General features: G+C 40.3%; 1 protein-coding gene across 6 annotated transcripts in view; it reads right to left on the reverse strand.

Moving 5' to 3' along the window:
- The window catches only part of SLC18B1 (solute carrier family 18 member B1), a 32,079-nt gene extending 11,367 nt beyond the window's left edge, over window positions 1-20,712 (reverse strand). For 3 of the 6 annotated variants that reach the window (XR_016038440.1, XM_055433183.2, XM_088840764.1), the window contains exons 1-6: window positions 20,520-20,712; window positions 18,815-18,954; window positions 8,998-9,093; window positions 8,609-8,682; window positions 7,744-7,891; window positions 5,834-5,990 (exon numbers count right to left, since the gene is read on the reverse strand). Coding sequence is in view for 5 of the 6 variants with exons in the window: in XM_055433183.2 (XP_055289158.1) it covers window positions 5,834-5,990; window positions 7,744-7,891; window positions 8,609-8,682; window positions 8,998-9,093; window positions 18,815-18,954; window positions 20,520-20,562 (658 nt within the window). In the remaining variant the exon portion in view is untranslated. Of the gene's footprint in view, window positions 1-5,833; window positions 5,991-7,743; window positions 7,892-8,608; window positions 8,683-8,997; window positions 9,094-18,814; window positions 18,955-19,353; window positions 19,493-20,502 lie in introns of those variants that run through there. The other 3 variants (XM_088840766.1, XM_088840765.1, XM_088840767.1) reach the window with 3 other exon arrangements.
- Between the last annotated feature and the right edge of the window lie 5,171 nt (window positions 20,713-25,883).

Consider the following 25,883-nt stretch of genomic DNA (forward strand, 5'->3'; position numbering starts at 1 on the left):
AAGACTCTGATGCTGGGAAAGGTTGGGGGCGGGAGGAGAAGGGGACGACCGAGAATGAGATGGCTGGATGGCATCACCGACTCTGTGGACATGAGTTTGAGTGTACTCCGGGAGTTGGTGATGGATAGGGAGGCCTGGCGTGCTGTGATTCATGGGGTCACGGAGAGTCAGACACGACTGAGCGACTGAACTGAACTGAACTGAGCCACTCTGTAAAGCCTTGTTCTGGTCCTAAGCATCCTGCAAATTTTACCTCCATTATCACATAACTGAGCAACCTAAACTGCATTTCATTTTACATGGTTTATTGTTTGATGACTTTCCTATCTTCCAACTAACGTGCTCAACAAAATCTTTGCTGAGTCAGATACCATGCCAAATCACTGGGCACGCAAAGCCAAAGAAGACAAACTCAGATCCTGACCTCATAGAGAAGTTACAAAAAGGTGTGGTGAAAGCCAGGATGGAGCTAGCAGGGTAGCAATTAGAGCATATGAGAGGGTTGCTTAAAAAAGAGGGAAAGCTGTTTAGGAGAGAATTTATGAAAGTAGTAATATCTAAACTGCTGTCTAAAGGATGAGCTTGAGATGAGCAAGCAAAGAAGGAGGAAAGAATAACCCAGGCATATTATCCAGGAATGGTTGCAACTATTCCGTTTGAGGAAATGGAAGAGCAAAAGTAAAGAAGGAGGGTGGAGATTGGAGTGTCGGGAGGAGAGATCATACTGCAGAAGGATGTAGTGATAAGATGATGCAGGACTTTGTAAAGTAGGCTAAGAAGCCCAGGAAATCACTAGAGGTTTCAAACAAGAAGTGAAAATCAGATTTGCAGTTCAAAGAGCTACACCTGTGGTCTCCTGGGAAATAGAGACAGGAGGCGAGTTAGGAGACTGTGCAGTGAGCTAGGCCAGGAAGCTCTGAGGGCCAGAGTAGCACTGACATACCTTCATTTCAACAGAACTCATTATGTAATAAATTCTTGGTGAATAATGATTCAGTAGGAAGCAAAGTACAAAAGAAGCAACAAGCGTGGTCCAGCTATATTTGTCAGGATAAGAGGGATACAGTTAAACTGTGGCATTGGTTTCTTAATTATTAGCCAAATAGTCAATGATGAACCAAACGCGAGCCCAACCTGTTTCACTACAGATTTGACTTAGAAAAGGGCGAAGCCCACCATGTGGCTCAGTGAGGCAGGCCAGTAAGGAAACTTCACTGGTTATGGATTTTGGATTGTGTATTACTGATGTTTAAAATAACAATGATAAAGGATCAACTTTAATCAATTACATTTATTGTGTATATAGAAGTATTATGGGTCTATGGCATAAGACAAACTATTATGAAATAAATGGTCCCTTTCTCTGAATGTAAAGTGGGAAAGGGGATTATCACCATAAGAACATACAGGAATGTCCATGAAAATGAATACATCATGAGTTTAGCTAAGCTGTTGAAGAAGCTCAAGTAATGAAAACTTAGGGTGATACCTGTTTCCAGAGACACAGAGCAGAATCGCCCAGGGAGCTTTTCCAACCTCCTTAAGTAATCTCTCTGCTTCCTCCAATTCTGATACATTCTTCCTGGAGGACATGACTCCATGGTTGACAATGCCTGCCACAGGAAGCTGCTCTGAGAGGTAAGGAAGCGGAGAGGCCTTCAGGTGTGAAGGAACAGGAAAAATGCGGAGCACTGCAGCACTAATGACTCAGCACTTACATCAATGATTGAGGGGGTTCAGGGAAACTTTCCAGAAGAGGTCATACGATTAAGTTTTGAAGGATGAGTTGGAGTTAGGTAGAGTGGAAGTGGGAGACAGTCCAGCTCATATGACTTGCCTGAGAAACCTCTAACAACAGCTTCTAGTGGCTTGCAAGGTAAAGCTCACAATTCATGGATTCAGGCATTGTTATTAAGAGGACTGTCATCCCTACAGGGGGCTTCCCCAGTGGCTCAGTGGTAAAAAAATAAAAATAAAATCCACTGGCAATGCAGGAGATGCAGGAGATGTGGGTTCGATCCCTGGGTGGGGCAGATCCCCTGGAGGAGAGCATGACAACCCACTCCAGTATTCCTGCCTGGAGTATCCCATGGACAGGGGAGCCTGGCAGGCTACTATCCACAGGGTCTCAAAGAGTGAGAATGACTGAAGGGACTGAGCACCACACACAAGCATCCCTAGAGGGGTGGGAGGAGGGAGTGGTGGGGGGAGGGAGACTCAGGAGGAAGGAGATATGTGTATACTAACGACTAATTCACCTTTCTGTATGGCAGAAATCAGCACAACATTCTAAAGCAGTTATCCTCCAGTTAAAAACATAAATGTTAAAAAATCAAATTAAAAGAAAGAGGATTGTCATGTACATGACTGTGTTTTAAAAATATTTCTTTAGGGACTTTCCTGGCAGTCCAATGGTTAAGATTCAGCATTGCCACTGCAGGGGGCATGGGTTCATCCCTGGTCCCCTGGTCAGGGAACTAAGATCCCACATGCCAAATAGCATGGCCGGGGAAAATTTTTTCTTTAGCACAATACAGAAGAGGAGACTTGGCAAGCAGACATAAAGGATGAGAGACAGCAAGGGACTGAAATCGACCCTTAGTAACCCAAATCCACAGTGCTTATGGGTTTAAAAGGAAGTAAACGAGTGGAGAACTTATAGAACCCAAAATTCTGCCAATATCATCAAAATAAAAGGAAATTTAACTTTCCAGCTTTACCTATAAGCTTTCCTAAAACAATAATTTTTAAAGGTTCTCCTTAATGGGAACACCTAAATCTATATTTATATATATAAACTATATATTGTGAGATATATAGTGAGATTTAAAAATATATATATCAGTTTTAACACTATATATTGTGAGATTTAAAAATTTATATATCAGTTTTTCCCATTCAATCTAAACACAAGATCCTTACTTAGATAAATGGAAAGTTTGCCAAACCATTTTGTTCATAAAAACATAGTGGGCCTTAGGAAACAAAACAAAGCATAGTGGGCCAAACAAAAGCTAGTGGAGGTGATGCAATTCCAGCTGAGCTATTTTAAACCCTAAAAGATGATGCTGTGAAAATGCTGCACTCAATATGCCAGTAGATATGAAAAACTCAGCAGTGGCCACAGGACTGGAAAAGGTCAGTTTTCATTCCAATCTCAAAGACAGGCAATGCCAAAGAACGTTCAAACTACTGCACAATTGCACTCATCTCACAAGCTAGCAAAATAATGCTCAAAATTCTCCAAGCCAGGCTTCAATAGTACGTGAACTGAGAAATTCCAGATATTCAAGCTGAACTTAGAAAAGGCAGAGAAACCAGAAATCAAATGGTCAACATCTGTTGGATCACAGAAAAAGCAAGAGAATTCCAGAAAAAAACATCTGCTTCTGCTTCACTGACTACACTAAAGCCTTTAACTGTGTGGATCACAACAAACTGTGGAAAATTCTTAAAGGGAAGGGAATAGCAGACCACCTTACCTGTCTCCTGAGAAATCTGTATGCAGGTCAAGAAGCAACCATTAGAACCAGACATGGAAAAACTGACTGGTTCCAAACTGGGAAAGAAATACATCAAGGCTGTATACTGTCACCCTGCTTATTTAACTTATATGCAGAGTACATTATGTGAAATGCCGGGCTGGACGAAGCACAAGCTAGAATCAAGGTTGCATGAGAAATATCAATAAACTCAGATACACAGATGACACCACTAATGGCAGAAACTGAAGAGGAACTAAAGAGACTCTTGATGAAAGTGAAAGAGGGGAGGTAAGAAAGCTGGCTTAAAATTCAATATTCAAAAAACGAAGATCATGGCATCTTGTCCCATCACTTCATGGCAAATAGATGGGGAAACAATGGAAATAGTGACAGACTTTATTTTTTTAGGCTCCAAAATCACTGCAGATGGTGACTGTGGCCATGAAATTAAAAGATGCTTGCTCCTTGGAAGAAAAGCTATGACCAACCTAGATAGTGTATTAAAAAGCAGAGGCATTATTTTACTGACAAAGGTCCATATAGTCAAAGCTATGATTTTTCCAGTAGTCATGTATGGATGTGAGAGCTGGACCATAAAGAAGGCTGAACAATGAAAAATTTATGCTTTTGAGCTGTGGTGTTGGAGAAGACTCTTGAGAGTCCCCTGGACTGCAAGGAGATCAAACCAGTCAATCTTAAAGGAAATCTATCCTAAATATTCATTCAAAGGACTGTTGTTGAAGCTGAAGCTCCAATTCTTAAGAGTTGACTCATTAGAAAAGACTCTTATGCTGGGAAAGACTGAAGGCAGGAGGAGAAGGGGACGACAGAGGATGAGATGATTGGACGGCATTGCTGACTCAACAGACATGAGTTTGAGCAAGCTCCGGGAGATAGCCTGACATGCTACACTCCATGGGGTTGCAAAGAGTCAGATATGATTGAGCAACTGAATAACAACTGGAGCTTTGATTTAATTGAAGATGCAAGAAAATTTTAATTGAGGAATAACAGGAACAAAGAAAAATAAGTACCAAGTAACTAGGCTGACAGTGATTAGAGGGGCTTCAAAAAATACCATGTTGTGGGAGTGAGGGGCAGAGATGAGGAGAGCAGGCCAGGACTCAAAGAATTACTGATGCTGGGGCCAGTCCAGCACCTAATTACAGAATTTCTAAATACCACATCCCACAATTAACTAGTAAGCCATCTTTTTTCCCTATATGATGTTATTGATAAAGAGTAAACAGAACTCTTTCTTCTATTGAGAAAGAGAATCTGACCTGGTGTCAGTTTCTTAGTTACTAGCCAAGTATTCACCTGTGAACCCAACAGAAGGCCAGTGTGGGATGCCTGACTACAGAAACAAATATCACTATGCACAGAGAGACAGGCTCTCCTCCAGCTCTCGAGCTAATTTGGTGGCTCTATGGCAGTAGTAATCTGGTAATGGTAAAATGCCAACTCCATCACTAGGCAATCTGGCTTATAATGAAAATAATCCCTGACTGGTAAATTTCATCTGTACAGAAGGAACTATAAACTAACCATCACTACTTGATGCTTTGTGCCTCCCTGAGCTTGGGGACTCTTGTACCCAGAACGTGCCTCGTGGAGACCCTGGCAGCTGTGCCTATGGAGTTGTTATGGGATAGGTTGACTCCTACGAGGCATGGAGCTTCGGAGCCAAGATGATTCCCATTATGCCTAATGTGGCCCCGAGTCCTCACACTTGAGCTGTGCTGCACACACAGCTACAAGAAACCTGGGGGAGGAAGGTCTAATTTTGTCTTCCTGTCACAATGCCTTGTAATGGAAAGATTCTTTACATTAAAAGATGTAAAGAATCTTCAGAATCCAAGAAGACATCTGGTGGGCACTGCATATGTTTTATGATATGAAATTTAATATTTTCTAGTTCTATAGGTCAGACTTCCTGGTGGCTCAGATAGTAAAGCGACTGCCTGCAATGCGGGAGACCTGGGTTCAATCCCTGGGTCGGGAAGATCTCCTGAAGAAGGAAATGGCAACCCACTCCAGCATTCTTGCCTGGAAAATCCCATGAATGGAGGAGCCTGGTGGGCTACAGTCCAAGGGGTCGCAGAGTCAGACACGACTGAGCGACTTCACTTCAGTTCTATAGGTCAGAAAGAATTTATGACAATTTATATAAACTAATTGCCTACCACAACATTTCTGAAAAGAGAATTGATTCTTTCAGCATGCACTACAAATCTATTAGTGATTATATAAAATGAAAGTGTGTATATGTTAAATTGGTCTCCTACAAAGGCATAAAAATACTTAAAATTTAAGATTCTTAAAATGAGAAATAAATGAGGTCTTACCATAATTGGGTAAAATACACATGTTGAGGGGAACCATCAGCAGAACTATGCATCCCAGAAAAATGAAAGGCACCTCATAGCCAAAGGACTGATACAAAAAGCCACCCAAAGGAGGCCCCAGCACTAGTCCCAGTCCAGAGAAAGTCTCAAGACTTCCCTAAAAATGGGAAAACAAAAGAAAATTGAGTTAATATGTTTCGTTGGAAAAATGAACAAAGATTTAATGGAAAGTTCTGAAAAAAATTCTATCCACTTTACAATTTATACACAAACACCACCCACACACATCCAAGATAGACCAAAAATTTAAACATGCACATTGAAATTATAAAAGTACTAGAAAAATAAAATATGAGAGTTTTTTCCCTAATCCTTACAGTGAAGCAAATTTTTCTAATTATGACATAAAAACTTGGAAGACACAAAGAAGACTGATAACTCTGATTACATGAAAATATGAAAAACTATGGACGGAAAAAAAAAAAAAGACAAGCGAAGAATGGGGGAAAAGTACTGACAAAAGACTAATTTCCCAAAAGCACCATGACAGCAACTATTAATGGATGAGATAAATCAGCAGTACTATGAGAAAATGGGCAAATGTTGTAGTCTGTTCACACATAAAATGAAAACTCACGCTAATGTGAACTGACCACCTCTAACTTGCAGGACAGCAAAGCCCTACTCCAAACATGTTCGGCCACGAAACCTTGTTTTATAGAGCATGTCAACCGACTAGCATCTTTCTGAACCCCTTCCAAAAAATATACTTTTTGGAAATGGAAATAGTATATCTGTTACAGTGGCCACCATGACATGACAAATTGCTATAGAACCTAAAGTGAATTTATCCAGATATACAATACATACAAAGATATATGTACTTACATTATGTAAGTACATGTACTTATACATGTATTTGTATAAATACAAATGGGTATATACTTAATAAAGTGTGAATATTTATATTTATACAGCAAATAGTTTACCTGATGGACAAAACTTTCAAACTGTAGTATTAATATGGGTAAATAAGGGAATGTGGTACTGAGCTGATTAGATCTGAGGTCTCTGAGACCTATTCTCATATAAAAACCAGGAGTCCTTCAGGAATGCCTGCGTCTGGAGGAGAGAAGGCAGCAGCTAAGAGCTGGGACAAGAATCTGCTATGTCACTAATACATCGTGTCAAGGCATCTGGGCAAAATACGAGAATGTATGTCAATATGATGCTACCAGGCTCTGGATTTTTATGGTAAAGTAAGTCCGTCCGCAGACCCATTGCACAGAAGCACATATGGAATTCAAGACACTCTCTAAGACCCTATCCACGACTCTGGGAAAAGTGGGAGCAGGACTCTAGTATAAATCTGCTTCAGGCAGCCCAGCCACAATCTAGGCTACAGAGAGATAACAAATATTACTACGGAGGCGTTTTTTTTTAGAGGTAAAAAAGAGCATTTGGTTTTGCCCATTCCTGGGTGTTCATTGGAAGGACTAATGCTGAAGCTCAAACTCCAATACTTTGGCCACCTCATGCGATGAGTTGACTCACTGGAAAAGACTCTGATGCTGGGAAGGATTGGGGGCAGGAGGAGAAGGGGACGACAGAGAATGAGATGGCTGGATGGCATCACCAACTCGATGGACATGAGTTTGAGTGAACTCCGGGAGTTGGTGATGGACATGGAGGCCTGGCGTGCTGTGATTCATGGGGTCGCAAAGAGTCGGACACGACTGAGCTGAACTGAACTGAAGCCCAGGAAAGTAGAAAATGGGGTAAAAGGTAAGAAACAGAGAACAGAACAAAAGCAGGTCTAGAAGAATGGGCCCCAGCTTTGGCTTGAAAGGTGAAGCAAATATTTTCGCCTACACTAAAAGGAAAATAGGAAAAGTGTATAAAATACTTACCAATACTGTAGCCACATTGTTTGGAAAAGTCTTTGCAAGGATAGAAGAAGACGCAGTTATTGCTGCCTCGAAACTTACTGCGTCAGTTATTCTCAGTAGAAAACACATAGCAATAAACACTGGTCCTTCTGGAACTTGGTCCAAGAGACTAAAAAAGAATAAGATAATCCTCAAATGCCAAAATGATTTTACTTTTTTAAACTGTACTCACTGAAAACAGTAATACCTCAATCATAGTTATTAAAATAAGTCAATTTAGAACATGAATTTTTCAGTTTCTTTGTTATATTTTTAGTAGGAACAATTTGAGTCATAATAACAGCCTCATTGTCCTTTTCTACTGACATATTTGATGTCTTAAATAATAATACTAAATAAGCATTTTGAAAAATGTAGAGTCAATCTAACAATAACCTATGTAGAAAGACTCAGATTTAGGTCTTCACCAAGCAAAAAAAAAAAAGTAAAATCAGGAACCTGAGAAAGACTTCTGATAACATTATCTTAACATCTGTATTCTGATCTTCTTTAGCTGATTGTTTAGATAAGAAACTCACCCTTTTGCTTAAACCAAAAAAATTTGTGACTCAGAAAAGTGAGGCAAGTTTCTGTCACTAAAGTCACAGAAGTCCTAAAGAATAGATTCAGCAGCCAACTTAATGGTGATCCCCTAAAGGATTTTTTTCTTAAGATTAATGTCATTCATTTCATTCTCCACACCATCCAACTTCCTTCACCATTAGTCACATGCCAGGAATTTGATAATCAATGGTAATGATTGATTTAAAGAAACCATTAACATTTTAAACTGAAGATAAATTAGGAAATCTGTTCAGGCTCCCAAACATATCAGAACATGACTTACCCAAAGAGAACTGTAACTGCTCCTGAGACAAACATTCCTGCTACAAACATAAATTTTGCTCCAATATGTACAAGCTATAATAAATGTCAAAGAAAAGTGGTAAATTGATGACTGCTACAGGTCTATAGTGACATAAACAAATCCACTGTATCAGGAAACAGAAGATTTGGGGACGATATATATAGTTAACAAAATGTAATTCTTCAGTGGAATGACAACACGCATTCTTACAAACATGGACGAAGTTAAAAATCAATCAACCATAAGATTGGAACTGTCAAATGAAGCACAGTTCATAACATACAATGCTGTTATTTCTGCATCAGTGGAAATTTTAGACTTGTAAATTAGAATAACTCATTACACCATTTTAAAAAATTAATACTTACATATTTTCCAAATACCAAAGATGCCAGAAAGTCAAACAAAGCATAACATCCAAAGATCATACCAATAACTGTATTGCTGGCTCCTTTCTTTTCAGCCTTTAAAGAAACAGAAAAGAAAAAGATTGAAAGATAAATTAGCAACAGTATGGAAAAAAATGGAGCTATTAGATCAGAGGATCATCCTTCTGTAACCTTTATCTGTAAAGCAATTTCAAAGATTATTATTTCAGAATAAACAGGCAAAGAAAGGAAAGGGAACTGTAGTAAAACCTAGTTCTCTGACATGAAAAGAATTCACTCACCAAGCGTAAAACAAATTGTTAACTTTACGATCTTGAGAAAAAAAGAGCAAAACTGGAGGTATCACAACTCTTGATTTTGAAAATAAGATTACAAATGTGTAGTAATTAAAACAGTACAATACAGGCCTAAAGACAGACATATGGATCAAGGGAACAGAAGAGAGAGCTCAGAAATAAACCTAAACAAACAAGGTCAATTCATCTTCCACGAGGGTGCCAAGGACACACAATGGGGAAGAGACATTCTCTTCAACAAATGATGTCAGAAAAACTGGATATCCACATGCTAGAGAGAAGGAAATGGCAACCCACTCCAGTGTTCTTGCCTGGAGAATCCCAGGGACGGGGGAGCCTGGTGGGCTTCCGTCTATGGGGTCACACAGAGTCGGACACGACTGAAGTGACTTAGCAGCAGCAGCAGCAGCAGAGAGTGAAACTGGATCCCTTTCTTATACCTCTCACAAACTAAACTCAAAGCAAACTAGACTTAAACATAAAATCTGAAACTGTTAAACTTTTTGAAGAAAATGGTGGCTGGGGGACTTCTTAAAAAATATTTTTATTGGAGTATAGTTGATTTACAATGTTGCGTTAGTTCACTGTACAGCAAAGTAAATCAGTTATACATATACACACGTCTACTCTTATTTAGATTCTTTTCCCATATAGGTCATGACATTGATCTTGGCAATGATTTCTTGTATTTGACACCAAAAACCTAAGCAACAAGACAAATCAAACAAATGGAATTATACTGAACTAAAAATCTTCACAGCAAAGGAAACGATCAACAGAGTGAAAACGCAATCTACAGAATGGGAGAAAGCAATTTGTAAACCATCTCCACATAGGCAGCTAATATCCAAAATATGTAAGACTCTCCTACAATTCAATAATCTATTAACAAAAAACCACAACAAAGAACATGACTTAAAAATGAGAAAAGGATTTCAACAGACATTTCTCTAAAAAAGAGACATACAAATGGCCACCAGGTATAAGAAAAGCTGTTCAAGATCACTAATCATCAGGGAAATGCAAATTAAAATCATAGTGAGATACCATCTCACACCAGTTAGGATAGATAGCAATAATTGAAAACACAGAAGATAACAAGTGTTGGTGAGGAGGTGAAGAACTCAGAACCCTCACACACTGTTGGCAGGAATGCAGAATGGTGCAGCCACTATGGAAAACAATATGAAGGATCCCCAAAACATTAAAAACAGAACTACCATATAATCCAACAATCCCTCTTCTGTGTATATACCCAAAAGAATTGAGAGCAGAGTCTCAGAGATATTTGCAATCCCATGCTCACTGTGGCATTAGCTAAGATAATACAGAAACAACTAAGAAATAGCTAAGATAATATAGAAATAACTCAGATGTCCATCGACAGATGAATGGACAAAGAAAATGTGGTATATACATAACACAGAATATTAGTCACCTCAAAAATAAGGAAATCTTGGCATCTGCAACAATATGGATGCATCTTGAGGAAATTATGCTAAACGAAGTAAGCCTTCATAGAAGAACAAACACAATGATTCCGCTTGTATCAAGTATCTACAATAGCCAAATTCAGAGAAGCAGAGCTCAGAATGGTGGTTGTCAGGGACTTTGGGAAGGGGGCAGTGGGAAATTATAGCTCTTTGGATATAAATTTTCTGTTAAGTAAGATAAGCTCATGTTATGTTCTCACCATAAAAAGAAGAAGAAGAAAGTAAAAGTCCACAAGAAAACCCAAGGGACTTTTTGGAGGTGCTGAATAAGTTTAGTATTTTGAATGCAGTGATGACATCGTAGATGGTGTACATATGTCAAAACTCATTGAGATGGCTATATTAAATAAGTATATTATTTAATTAAATAAGTATATTATATTAAATAAATTTTTGTTTAACAATTATACCTCAATAAAGTCTGCCCCCAACCAAAATAAGAATTGTTAGCTTTAAGAGGCCAAAATCAGAATCAGATTATAAACAAAACAAAAAGCCTTGGTTGAGGAAATGTAAGCTCTGCTTCTCCTATAGAACTAAGCCAACGGTTGATCTTGAAATGCTTTCTTTTTGGTATCTTTGAGCTCATAGAAAATATACTTATTGGTCTCAGCCCCCAGTTCTTGGCACAGAACTCTGAGTATCCTTGTAACTTCCTTAGTGATAAGAGCCCTAGGAGTAATAATGTTCTAATATTCAGTCTTTGACCCTGGTTCCTGACACTAAGCTCCTAGTCCCTTGGCATCTCCTGGGTGACTCTTGGTGACTCCTGCTTGGGGATTAGTCACCAGAAAGACCAAGCCATGATTAGAAGCTTAGAACTTTTGGTCTCACACCCCATTCTCCAGAGAAGGGCTGGAAACTGAGTTAATGATTGATCGTGCCTATGTGATTAAGTCCCCATAAAAATCCTTAAGGTGTGGGACTTGGGGAGCTCTGGGGTTGGTGAACACATGGAGGATCTCGGAATGTGGCTTACCTGCAGGGGACATGGGAGCTGCATGCCCCTGCCACATACCTCACCCTCTGTATCGCTTCCATCTACAAGCTCAGCTATATACTTTATCACATCCTTTTATAATAGTGTTAAGCAAGTGTTTCCCTTGAGTTCTGGAAGCCATTCCAGGAAGTAACTGAATCCTAGGTGGAGAAGTGCGGGGGGGGGGGGGGGTGTCATTGTGTCTTGCCTAAGGTTTTACCTATAAGTTCAAAGCATTTGCTAACAAAAGAAACTATTCATTACACACAAATAAACAATTTCAATTTTTATAGATTTGACTTAATTTCAAAACGCAGTCATTAAAAAAGAAAAAGAAATAGAAACAAGAGAGAGAACTAACAGACAAAACACCACCAAACTGAGCCAACAACCTACATCCAGACTTGAACAGTGCTGGGAAGTCCCTTGTTAATAGCAATCTGGAGTCGCAACAGGAAAAGGTCCCGAAAGGTGTGTCCACCCCATGGGTGAGACTGCAAATTGTGGTTAGGGGGCTCCCACTTATAATCCCAGGCCTCAAAATGATATCATCATTAGTTTGCATGCAAAAATGCAGCTCTGGTTTTGGGGTTCTTTTTAAACTTTTACACTGCAGTTTATTTCGCTTTGTGAGTCATAGGATTTTGTTAGACCCCAGGGATTGGCCAGATCTTCAGAGGCTCAACAATTCCAAGACCCACTCCTTTTCTTATCTAAAGTGCTGCCTGACTTGCTGTGCCTGCAGGCAGGATCCGCAGTGTCCAGGAGGTCAGAAGTAGGTCAGAGGCCTGCTCTCCTGCTTCTGAAGCCTGAACAAGGTTTCCCCCATTTTAATTTCCCTAACACATGGGAGGGCTTCCCAAGTGGTGCTAGTGGTAAGGAACCCACCTGCTAATGCAGGAGACATAAGAGGCACAGGTTCAATCCCTGGGTTGGGAAGATCCCCTGGAGAAGGGCACGGCAACCCACTTCAGTATTCTTGCCTGGAGAATCCCATGGACAGAGGAGCCTGGCAGGCCACAGTTCATAGGCTCGCAAAGAGTCAGACATGAGTGAAGAAGCTTCACACACACAATATATGGGAACCTGTGACTTGTAGCCAAGTTAGACAGAAGTTGGGGGTAACTTGGAGACCTACTACTTGCGATTGGCATCTGAAGCAGAGGGCAGTCTTGTGGGACTTAGCTCTTAACTTGTGGGGTCCAGGCTAATGCAGATCAGTGTCAGAACTGAATTGAATGGTAGGACATCCAACTGGTGTCACAGAGAATTGCTTGGTATGAGGAAAAAACCTACAGATCTGGCGTCAAACGTGTTGTGAGTGTGGTAGCAGTGTGAGCATAAAGGTGAAATACACAGGAAGAAGGTTTTCCAACTCAATATCACATTTAGTTATAGGATCAAATGCCACTAAAAAAAAAAAAACACAAAAAAATCCCCAAACAACTACTTTACTTTGCTGGTCAAAAAATCTAAGAACAGAAAGTTCCTTAAGCTGGTACATGAATCATCCCAAGGACCATTCAGACCATTCAGTTCTCTATTTCTGATAACAACTACCTAACAGTCCACAGAAGATAAAGCTTCCTTTCCTGACATCAATGACACAGACGAAAGAAGCCCCCTGTCTTCCCAACATGCTGCTGAAACATCTGGAGTAATTTATCGCCCATCAATGACTCCTATGATTGTTTATAGACTACTCTGTCAGTGGCTCCGAAATTTGCTACAGATGGTGGTGGTGGTGGTGGTTTAGTTACTAAGTCATGTCCGACTCTTATGACCCCATGGACTGTAGCCTGCCAGGCTCCTCTGTCTATGTATGGGATTCTTCAGGCAAGAGTACTGGAGTGGGTTGCCATTACATTCTCCAATTGCTATAGATGATATAGTGTTTATTCTAAAACTATTTTTTTGAACTTTAAATGCTACTATTAGTTGTGTTGTACAACTGAATAGACAGAGGTTTGAAAACTTTTCTAAAACCCTGGAATTATGGTGGATCCTTAGATCAGGTTCTAGCTATAACCATTTAAGGGGTTAAAATATGAGTTTAATTTTTTAAGATAAGATTGACAACTTGGCAAACCATGAAGCACTAAGTCTGAAACACACATCTGTTCTCTCGAGCAGTCAGTGGTCATTTATCCAGCACCTTCTATGCATCACACAGAAGCCAGCAGTGAATATTTATAGTTAGAAGATGTGACTTAGAGTCATCCTTTGCCAGAGCTTCAGCTCTTCCACAAATCACTCTACTCTGAATATAGAAATGTGTGTGCACACACATACTCCCTTTAAAATCAGTCATCCACAACAGCCTTAATTCTATTTATCTTTTCACCCTAATTATAATTTTAAGATAAAAATATTTATCACTTCCTGTAGGAAGTTATGATAATCATTCAATCCTTGTATTTAAAAAAATATATTCTTACATTGTGTTTCTAAATAAATCCTACATTTCTCAAAGCATCATACCACAGGAAACCAGATGGGTGAACTTTATTTTTTTCTAATTTTGGTCCCATCACATGGCTTGTGAAACTTCCAGACCAGGGATTGAACCTGTACCCCCTGCAGTGGAAGCACAGTCTTAACTCTTAGACCACCAGGGAAGTCCAGGTGAACTCTACTTTTCATTGCTGAACTACAGGAAGGAAAGGCCCTCTCACTCTGGGAAGCACTTCCTACCCCTGAAGTGCGGTCCCTAAGTGCCTGGTGGTGGGAGCGAGTGGAGAAGTTGGACCTAGAGCATTCTAGACACTGCTTGGGTGGGATTTCAGCCCATAATTTGATGAGACTCAGGATTAACCATTCCTTTTCCATCACTCATCATCATATGAGATAACGGTATAGAGAGCTCTCACTATGAAAAACGTCTTCACTGGCATCCTAGACAAAGGTCATGCTGTATGTAGACAGGAACATGGAGTCCATGTTTCTACCACACCAAGCATCAGGGGGTGCCAGGGGGCTCACTGTGTCCCTCAAACTTCTTATGCTGATGTCCTAACTCTCAGCACCTCAGCTGTTGTTGTTGTTGAGTCACTAAGTCATGCCCGACTCTTTGTGACCCCATGGACTACAACATGCCAGGCTTCCCTGTCCTTCACTATTTTCTGGAGTTTGCTCAAACCCATATCCATTGAGACAGTGATGTCATCTAACCATCTCATCCTCTGTCACCCTCTTCTCTTCCTGCCTTCAATGTTTCCCAGCATCGGGGTCTTTTCCAATGAGTCAGTTCTTTGCGTCAGGTGACCAAAGTATTGGAGCTTCAGCTTCAGCATCAGTTCTTCCAATGACTATTTCCATTGACTGGTTTGATCTCCTGACTATCCAAGGGATTCTTAATAAGTCTTCTCCAGCACCACAGTTCAAAAGCATCAATTCTTTGGCACTCAGCCTCCTTTATGGTCTGAATTTCACATCTGTACATGACTACTGCAAAAGCCATAACTTTGACTATATGGACCTTTGTTGGCAAAATGTTATCTCCGCTTTTGAATACACTGTCTAGGTTTCTCACAGCAACTTAGAAGGTGATCTTATTTGGAGAGAAAGTCTTGCGGGAGTAACCAGTTGAAAGAGGTCACGAAGGGTGGCGTCTAACCCAGTATTACTCGTATCTTTGTAAAAAGGGGAAGTGTCTTCAGAGAGACAAGTGCAGAGGGAAGATAATGTGAGAAGACACAGGGAGAAGTTGCCCACCTACAAGCCAAAGAGAGAGGCCTGGGACAGATCCTCCCCTCATAACCCTCAGAGAACCGACCCTACCAATGACAATGATTTTGGACTTCAGAGCTGTGAGACAATACATTTCTGTTGTCCCCAGTCTGTGGTACTTTATAGCAGTCCTAGTCACACAGAACAGGTAACTCAAAGGGAAGGTGTTATCAAAGGGGTCAATTAAGATGTGGAAACAAGAAATTCCCTGGTGGTCCAGTGGTTAAGACTCCACGTTCCCAATGCAGGAGGCACAGGTTCGATCCCTGGTTGGGGAACTAAGATCCCAATGGCCAAGATGTGGCCCCCCCAAAAATGCAGAAAGAACATTCATTGGTCAAGTTATACCCATGTTGTTTGCTTAATAGATCTGAAAGTTATTTAGTTCTCAAGTCTGGCTGAAAACATATAGTAGTGACAGCAACTAACATTGATTGGCCCCTCATTATGAGCCATTATGAGCTGATCTATATGGTTTCAAACAACAAGTAAGGAATGTACTTTTAGCTGGCCCCTTTTTATAGATGAGGACTCAGACTTGCAAAAGTTACTTGTGTCATGGTCATAGCAGTCCTGTCAGTTTCCATCTTGCATAGGTTCCCACATTCTCTGTGAAAGCGGGATGGGGACTTAGCATGTTCTAGAATCACACACCACAGCAGCAACTGAATACTGCTTTGACATGCAGATCCTGCTGCATGTTAGGATGGCAAGAATGGTTATCAAAAGCAATAGCTTATTCATTATCCTCTGCCAAAGGAGGAGGGGGCCAGAAAGAGGATGAGTAGAAACATTAATTCTACACAAGTTAAAAGAAGGACCTTGTTTTTCCTTGACCTAATTAGTTCGTTAATAAGAAGCATGATGGGGTTTCCCTGGTGGCTCAGTGATAAAGAAACAGTCTGCCAATGCAGGAGACGAGGGTTCAATCCTCGGGTCAGGAAGATTTCCTGGAGGAGGAAATGGCAACCCACTCCAGTATCCTTGCTTGGGAAATCCCATGGACAGAGGAGCCTGGCAGGCTACAATCAATGGGATTGCACTGAGTCCGGCACAATTTAGCAACTAAACACAAACAAAACAGGAAAGAATAACAGAATACAAAGTGGGAAGAGCAAGTTTTGCCAGTGTGTTTGTCAACCCTAATGGTTTTATTAAAAATGAAAAAGAGGAGCCCACTCTTCATGTCTATACCTTTTAAAGTTAGAATGCTCTCTCTCCTGCCTTTTGCAAGCAAAAAACGAAATCAAACACTTAAGAAAAAAGAAAGAAAGCACACACCCACAGCCTGCTTTTCCTATGTCTGTATTTCACTGCTGCTGCTGCTAAGTCGCTTCAGTCGTGTCCGACTCTGTGCAACCCCATAGACGGCAGCCCACCAGGCTCCCCCATCCCTGGGACTCCAGGCAAGAACACTGGAGTAGGTTGCCATTTCCTTCTCCAATGCATGAAAGTAAAAAGTGAAAGTGAAGTCGCTCAGTGGTGTCCGACTCCTAGCGACCCCATGGACTACAGCCTACCAGGCTCCGTCCATGGGATTTTCCAGGCAAGGGTACTGGAGTGGGTTGCCATTGCCTTCTCCACTGTATTTCACTAAGAAGAATCTAACACTAGTTACTCTCACTGAGTTCCAGCTGAATTCGACACGCCCTTCTACCTAGTTGGCCACTGCTCCTGTTCTTCTCTGTCTTAATTCCACAGCTTCCATTCCTCATTTTCTTTCCCCCAAATCCATATCTGTCCAGTCTAATCTGTCTTATCCAAACATCTCTGATGACTTCTCACTGACAACATCTTAACCTGCATGGAAGGACCCTTGCATTTGAGCACCAACCTGCCTTTTCAGATCCTCAGCTCCCATGGACCTTACTGCACCCAGACACAAGCCCCACCATTGTCCATGGTTCCCTAAGAACATGCTATTTACTTTGCTAATCTCGTGACTGTCTCCTGTGAGTTTCTAACCTAGAGGACCCTTGCCCTTCTTGTTCACCTTGGGAACTACCACTTCCAAGACTCACCTTGGGATTACCCTGCCAAGTCCCTTTCAGTATTACTCTGTCTCTCCTCTCCCACACCAGCCAGCCTCACTCATCGCAAAAGTAACCATTCCCTTCCCTAGAGTCTCCTTACACTTTGGACATCCACTTCAAGGAGATTCAAATACTCTGCAACTTTCTTTTCATACTTCTTCCCTCCCAATAGACAGATGAGACAGGGGCATTTTCCTAATTTTTTTCCAGCCCTAATACATCCAATACCTAGCACACTCTAGGGTGGGAAATGGTTAAACATCCCACTGTCATTCAGTAAACAGAACTGAACTGGGCCAGTCACTTAACTTTGGGGTCTGTTTCTTCATTTGCAATAGGATGGGATTCTGACTATTCTGCCTACCTTACAGAATTGCTTCAGAAGCCAAATGGGATAAACATGTTGCAAGTACACTGAAAACTAAAAAGAACTTAATGGGTACAGGGTTATACTACTGTCCTTTTAGCAGAGAAGCCATGTTTATTGTCTTTTGTAGCACACAGAAGGAAGGACCACATGTTATCAAAGAAGTCAGAGGACTGGGGAGGACCGCTGCGTCATGAGCTGAGGCTTTCGAAGAGGGCATGAAGCAGAACACACAGGCATATTGTCTACACTCAGCCAAGACAGTGTCATTTCTTCCAGACTACACCTCACCAACCTCCAGATTCCAGATGGATTCTCTAGGGGTTATTCCTTCACGTCTGTGCCATTATCCATAGACCCAAACACCACATAAAATGCTATGATTAGAAGGACCTAATCAATATTAATCAGAATTCCTCCTTGGCACAAATATTGCAACTAGATTCCACACAAAATTTCATACGAAATTCAACTCAGAAAATGGAGTGGACCATGCCTTCCTAATTCCAAAATATTCATAAACCCAAACTCTAGGAAACTGTTACTGTCTTAATATAGATCTTTCGCAAGAACACTGAAATCTCAGTTATTCAGTGTACTTCCTTTTTTTTTTTTTATCAGTTGCAGAAACCAAACAGATGAATCAAACTTCATGGTAAGCAAAGCAATCTTCAGAAGGTCAATTATATTTAGGTGAATTACTTCTCAAGATGATGTTATTATGACTGATTTTTTTCCCTTCTGGTATCAAATATTCTATAAGAATTCTTCTGTTGGCTAAAATTCTATACATCATCTTTGCTATATGCAGGTTTTTACATTCTCCATATTGTCAAGTGAAATTTGTCAAAGGCTTTTTAAAAACATTAACAGTTCATATGAATATCAAAATGTCTTACCTCCTTGGGGAAAAAGGGTCCAAGGATAGAATAGCACATCATGGAACCTAAGTTAATGGAAGCTGCTGATATCAGTACAAAAATTTGTTCTCTTGAAAGCCGCCTGGATGTCTCCATTGCACCTCCTGGAGGGCCATCACCTTGAAAGCAAATAGGCTGCAATTAAAGACATGTAATTGGGGCTACTGATCAAAGTACAGAAATGTCATTTCTGTGTACAGACAATGCACTCTGAAGGTAATATCTGCTTAGCTAAAGGCTATTTTGAATATAGCATGTTTGGTCCAATGTAACACAATCCTTGTATATCACTGCAATTTTCAAAACATATCACTTTCATTTACATTACTGTTCCCTATTAGAATTTCAGAGCAGTATTTATCAAACCATCTGCTTTGTTTTGCCTTCACCTTAAGGCTTATTCATTGCACCTTTAATAGATTCTTTCAAGAATGATGAGGCCACAGGGTGCTCTCCAAATGGTACTGTCCTCTGAAGTAATGTATTTTCTCAGGTTGAAAAGTGCAAGTGTTACTCACTCAGTTGTGTCCAATTCTTTGGGACCCCTTGGATTGTAGCCTGCCAGGTTCCTCTGTCCACGGAATTCTCCAGACAAGAATACCGGAGTGGAGAGCCATTCTCTTCTCCAAGGGGATCTTCCCGACCCAGGAATCAAACCTGCAGGTGGATCCTTTACGGTCAGAGCTACCAGGGAAGCCCACTTTCTCAGGTTTCTAGCTTCATATGCTACATGGACTCAATCATGTTTTAACCACTTCATGTTAGTGGTTTATTAAGGTGGCTCAGTGGCAAAGAAGCTGCCTGCCAAGCAAGAGATGTGGTTCGATTCCTGGCTCAGGAAGATCACTTGGAGAAGGAAATTCAACCACTCCAGTATTCCTGCCTGAAGAATCCCATGGACAGAGGAGCCTGGCAGGCTATAGTCCATGGAATCTGAACCAGTCAGACATGACTTATTGACTGAATAGCAGAAAAACTATTGAAGTCAAATGAAGTGTAAATAGGAAAAAACAAAATAAATCATTGAAATGGAGAAGCAATACTTACAATGGAAGCTCCTGGGAAAACAAGTGTCATAAATCTATAAATCAGTAGTGTTTTACAGTAATTACTGGCCTTCTGCATCAATTAATATTTTTTCCCAGGGCTAAATTACCATTTAATTTAAAGACATCAGGTCAATTACTCAGTTCCAAACACCCAGTAAATCTATTTGCAATTTGTAAATTATAAATGGTTTTGAGAGAAAAGAAATCTAAGAAAATATATTTGAATGGCTCTGTAATTTCAGAGGTTGCCATTGCTGTCTAGAAAAAGAAATCCGTGAAACACAAGAAAGTCTTAAGTTTTAAAAATTTTGGTGGTGGACGAGGAAAGGAACTGAAAGAGTTAAAGGGGTTAGGGGAATAACAGAGGGGCTGGAAACGTCACCATTTGCGTTTTCCTAAAGGGCATACTTATTTGAATGCATTCTTAAACACACCCGCTACTTAAAAGAGGAGACCACATCCTGTCACGCCAGTGTCCAAACTTTAACCCTTTCCAGGGAGGAAAAAACCCACTGCCAGGACCCTGCCTTTTCCCAACTCTCTAAAACAAACCAAGCTAAAGGCACTTCAATCGCTGTTAAAAGACACAGAACCCAAGCCACAGGAGGTGCAACTGGCCTCCGGCTCTCCGTCACCTCCTGGGGGGCGTGGGCCTTCGGGGTCTTCCAGTGAGTCCATCGCGGTGCGCGGTCTCCGGCGCCTCGGCTCCCGGGTCCAAGTCCCTGGGACTCGACCTCGAACGAGCAGAAGTGCAGACGGCCACCGCTCAGCGCGGCCTAGACTTCCCGGATTGCCTAAGGGCCGCGCGGCTCGGAATTCCACGCAGACCTGGACAGCAGGGCGGAGCTCCCGGAGGCGGGGCGGGGCGGGGCGATGACTTTTTTATTTTTTTTAAGGCTCAGCCTGTTATCCACCGACAGTCAGGACCTGTCCTGTCCACAAACTCTCATGTCTTGTCCATTTTCTTTCTGTATGGGAAAGAAAAAAAAAAAAATGAGTCTGTAATTCATATAACTGAACCCTCTATCTTAAAATGAGTAAAATTTAGGAATACCAAGAGTAAGAAAGGAAGCTTATGTAGACACAGAAAAGATAGGTAATACATAAAATTGAAAAATGGCTTCCCTGACGGTTCAGTGATAAAGAATGTCAGGAGACGTGGGATCCATCCCTGGGTGGGGAAGGTCCCCTGGAGAAGGAAATGGCAACCAACTCCAGTATTCTTGCCTGAGAAATCCCATGGACAGAGCAGCCTGGCGGGCTACAGTCCATAGTCGCAAAGAGTCGGACACAACTGAGAAACTTAAAAATGCAAATATGAATTAGAAAATTAGGTTTATTACGACTCTTTTTTCTTTAAGTAAAATAAAATTTATTTAGAGAGATGTTCATTCCATAGGCAGAATGCAGCCTATTTCAGAAGGGGAGAGTAGCCAGGACAATTTTTATTGAGTGAGTTATTCTTTATAATGGGTGAATGGCGTAGTGTTTGTAACCACTGAAGCCAGACATTAGTAACCTGGAAATGAATTAACTGATGTGAAGTACTCTGAGCTTTTTAAAAAAATTGCAAGAATTATAATGAATGTTGAAGACACATGGTGAAGTGGCTGGGAGAACTATTTCTGGAAAGAGAGTCTTGAGGTTCAGTTCAGGCACTTGTCTTCAGCGGGACATGCCCTCCTTCTGCATTCCTGGGATTCAAATAAGGAGGAAGGAAATTGAAAATATTTTTTAAAATTTTTTCTAGAAATTTCCAAAAAGCGAAACTTGAATTTGCCAAGCAGGAGCAGCTATTTGTAAATTATTTAAATTTCATTTATAACATTTACTCTGCACTGGGTATTATAAATCATCTAGAAAAGATTTAAAGCACATAGAAGGATGTGCTGTAGGTTATATGCAAAGGCTATGCCATTTTATATAGGGGACTTGAGCATCTGAGTTGGGGTGTTGGGAGTCCCGGAACAGATACCCTTGGATATCCAGAGATGACTGTACTAGCTGATTGTGACTTTGCATCACAGGTCAGTTTCTCCATCTGTGTGACTGGGATTGTAACACCTGTCATGGAGAGTGGCTGTGGGCACTGGTGATAAAGTATGTGAACTTGGCTCTGGAAAGTGAAGACTGCTATGTTATTCTCACCCTCACAATTTTCTGGTGCAAAAAAATAGAGGCTTCACTTACCTTCAACTGATTTACTGTTTGGGAAGGGTTAAAGTTTAAGGAATGGAAAATTCTTAATTTGGGATCAAGGTGAAATACAATAACTTAGGACTATTGAGTTACTATCCTGTGCCAGGCATTGTGAATTCAAAAATAAGTGAGCTCCATCCAGTTTCTGCCCTTAGGTAACATACATACTCCCTTCTAGCAGATAAAACAGACACCGATTAACAATCTATTATAATGCAATGAGTTCTATAACAGAAACATATTGGAAGAACTGTTTACTTGTATTACAGTGAGTCTCGAAGATTATGTAAATATTTCTGGGAAAACAAGTAGGTAAGGTGATGGACAGGGAGGCCTGGTGTGCTGTGATTCATGGGGTCGCAGAGTTGGACACGACTGAGCTACTGGACTGAACTGAAGGAGAGCCTGTAGAGACACTAAACAGGATTAGCTCTAGCAAAATTTTCTTCAGGTGGACTCCAGAATCTTTCTGCTCTAACCCCTGCCAGTTTCTCCAATCTTATTTTACTCTACATTCTCGCTCCAATCTAACATCAAACCATAGAAGAGAATTTTCTTGAATTACTTCTTTGATGACTGCATTCTCTTTTTTTTTTTTGTTCTTTCTTTCCAGACTGTTCTTTATGCAGCTCTTGGGTTGCTAAACTGGTCCTCTTATTACTCTACTTTTCATCTCTTTTTCTTTTTGCTCCATCTCATAAGAAGTTTCCTTAACTTCATCTTCTAATCCTTCAAATGAATTTTTCATTTCTTGTCATCTCTTTCTCTGTATCCCTCTTCCCATTCTCTCCCCATCAATAATCATTCTTGCATGTTTAATACAAAATTTGTTTGTATATATTTTCATAAAATGCATATTCTTGTTTTGCAACCATCTATTTTTAATTTACATAAAGATTTTATGGTACATATATTCATACTCCTATCTTCCTCTCACATCTAACCTCTCTTTCCAATCCTCCTTCCAGATCCTTAGTGTTATTGTGGAAAATATTATCATGTTATTAGTTTTCTGCAACCACTGTAACAAATAACCATGACTTGGGAGCTTAAAATAACCACAGCGCTGCAGGCCAATAGTTCAAGATCAATTTCACGGAGACAAAATCCAAAACAATCTCTTAATCTCAAGATCTTTAACTTAATCACACCTGGTCCCTTTTTTTCAAAAGGTAACGTTTATAACTTGCAGGGATTTAGAATATGGACGTTTTTCTTCGCAAATTAAGATGGAATAATAATATGGTCTCTGTTTAAATGTCACCTCCTCTGAGTTCAATCTTACCCCTCTATCCAAAATACAGCCCCATACCATAACCCTTTGTCCCTTATCCTTCTTTATTTTTCTTCCTAGTATCTGTATCAATCAGGGTTCCCTGTTTCTATTAAAATAAGTTATTTCTGTTCATTTGAGCAGAAAATGAATTTATCATAAGTTATTTGGTAACACATCAGGAGGGTTGTACACACCACTCAGGAACTACATGCCTAAAATCACATCCAGTGTTTATTGGTTGCATGGTATATATCTTTTTCCATCCTCTTACTCTTAACCTATCCATGTCTTGGATATTAAAAATGCATCTCTAATAGACAGAATATAGTTGATTTTTTAAAAATCCATTCTAATGATCTCTATTTTTTAATTTGAGCAAATAGTTTATTTACATTTAAGGTATTGACATGGTTGGATTTAAGTCTACTGTTTTTTTAAATTTTATTTACTTACTTATTTTTGGCTGTGCAAGGTCTTCATTGTGGCTTCTGCTTTCCTCTAGTTGTAGCAAGTGGGGCTACTCTTCGTTGCAGAGCACAGGCTCTAGGCATGGGGGCTTCAGTGGTTGTGGTGTGTGGGCTCAGTCACTGCGGCTTGAGTACAGGCTCAGTAGTTGTGGCACGTAGGTTTAGCTGTTGTGCGGCATGTGGATCCTCCCAGACCAGGGATCAAACCCGTATCTCTCCTGCATTGGCAGGTGAATTCTTTACCACTGAGCCACCAGGGAAGTCCCCTAAGTCTGCTATTCTATTATTTGTTTTATATCTTCCTGTTTATTTTTTAAATTAGTTTCTTCTTTCTTATGGTTTTCTTGTTTAATTGAAAACATATTTTCGAATTACATTGTAATTTATCTATTGTGTTTCTAGCTATGTCATTTTGTATTATTTTTTAGTGGTTGTTTAGTGTTTTCAAAACACATTCCTAACATTTCTGGTCTATTTTGAGTTAATATTGTAGCACTTCATGCAAAGCATGAGAACCTTACCACCATGTAGATCCAGTTATCCAGTGTCAGCTTCCAATTATTTATGTTTTAGTTTTCATAAGCATTACAATTTTTTACTTTAGTTGTATGTATTTTTAATTAATAAGAGAAAAATAATGTATCATGAATAATACATTGTGGAAACTGGATTCTCTTGGGTTCTTTCAAAGAATATTGATTGCTTTTTCTTTTCTAATTTCAGCAGAGTTAAGCTACCTTGACTCAAACTTTATGATGAGATAACATCACCGACTCAATGGACATGAATCTGAGCAAATTCCGGGACAGGGGAGCTTGGTGTGCTGCAGTCCAGGGTGTCACAGAGAGTTGGACAGGAGTGACTGGAAAACAACAACAATGAACAATATGCATGTGTACAGGGGCCAATCAGAGATTTAGCTGAGTCTCTACACAGAATAACTACACAGAATACTGGTCTTCACCTTTCTGGCTCTCTCCTTCCTGGGACTACCCCACCCCTCCATTTTCAGCAGCTATGTTTGCTGTAAACTCTGTCCTCTGGTTTTCAAGGCAGTAAAATCGAGGACCTCTGACTATTAGTTGTTCCACGTGGCACTGACTGGGGGCTCCCCTCATATTAAAAACCATAAACATGGGAATGCAGCCAGTGCCATTCCTTTTCCCAGGTGTCAATCTCCAACCCCACTCTCCACTTCTGTCTGCTTTTGGCCATCCTTCAGTATCTTCAGATAGTTGTTTTTAAATTTTTTAGACTTACATTTGTTATCTGCAAGAGGGTTAGTCTTGCAAAACCACTAGTAATTAATATTTATTGTATTTTATTAAACTATTTAACTGTGATGGGTTGGGTGAAAGATCTTCATTTAGTCATATAGTTAGCCAGATAGTTTGAGAAGCACAAAGTTAAAATAATTTGTAAAAGTTCCTGTACCCAAAATCTCTGGAGTGACCCTATTTCTATCATTCCCTAAACCTGATTACTCAGCAAACCACTTTATTCTCTGAGCCAACTAGTTGCTTTCTATAGCATATTCATTTCGGAGCAGCCCGGGGAGGGGGTGGGTGGGAGGGGGTGATTTATGTAAACAATAGGTTACTCTGTTGCATGCAGTGAACTGTAATTGATACAATATTATCCAATTTTGCAGAGAGTCAGACACGACTGAGTGACTGAACTGAACTGAATTGAACTATCCAATTTTTCTATACTGAACATGCTTACTTGTCCTAATATAAAAAAGGAAGAGCTGTCATTTACAAATAAAGAAACCATTTGTAATCTGGAGACATGGGAGGGAAGCTGACAGCAACTACAGCTAACTGTCATGTGTCTGGAGTCATACAATATTGCAAAATGACTATGGCAGACCACACAGATGCTCAGCATTTACCAAAAGTTAAAATTAGTGTTTAAAGGATGACATAGAATGTCCAAACCACGTGCCTAAGAGCATCTCATCAATTCTCTACTTCTTTTTACAGCCGAAGCACTTTTGAGACCCAGAGACTAGAAGTACTTTGACCAAGCCTACAGAGTTAGAAAATAGTATATAT

The sequence above is a fragment of the Moschus berezovskii genome, chromosome 10, assembly GCF_049115385.1.
Source record: "Moschus berezovskii isolate FMDL1 chromosome 10, NW_MosBer_1.0, whole genome shotgun sequence".
Classification (NCBI taxonomy): domain Eukaryota; kingdom Metazoa; phylum Chordata; class Mammalia; order Artiodactyla; family Moschidae; genus Moschus; species Moschus berezovskii.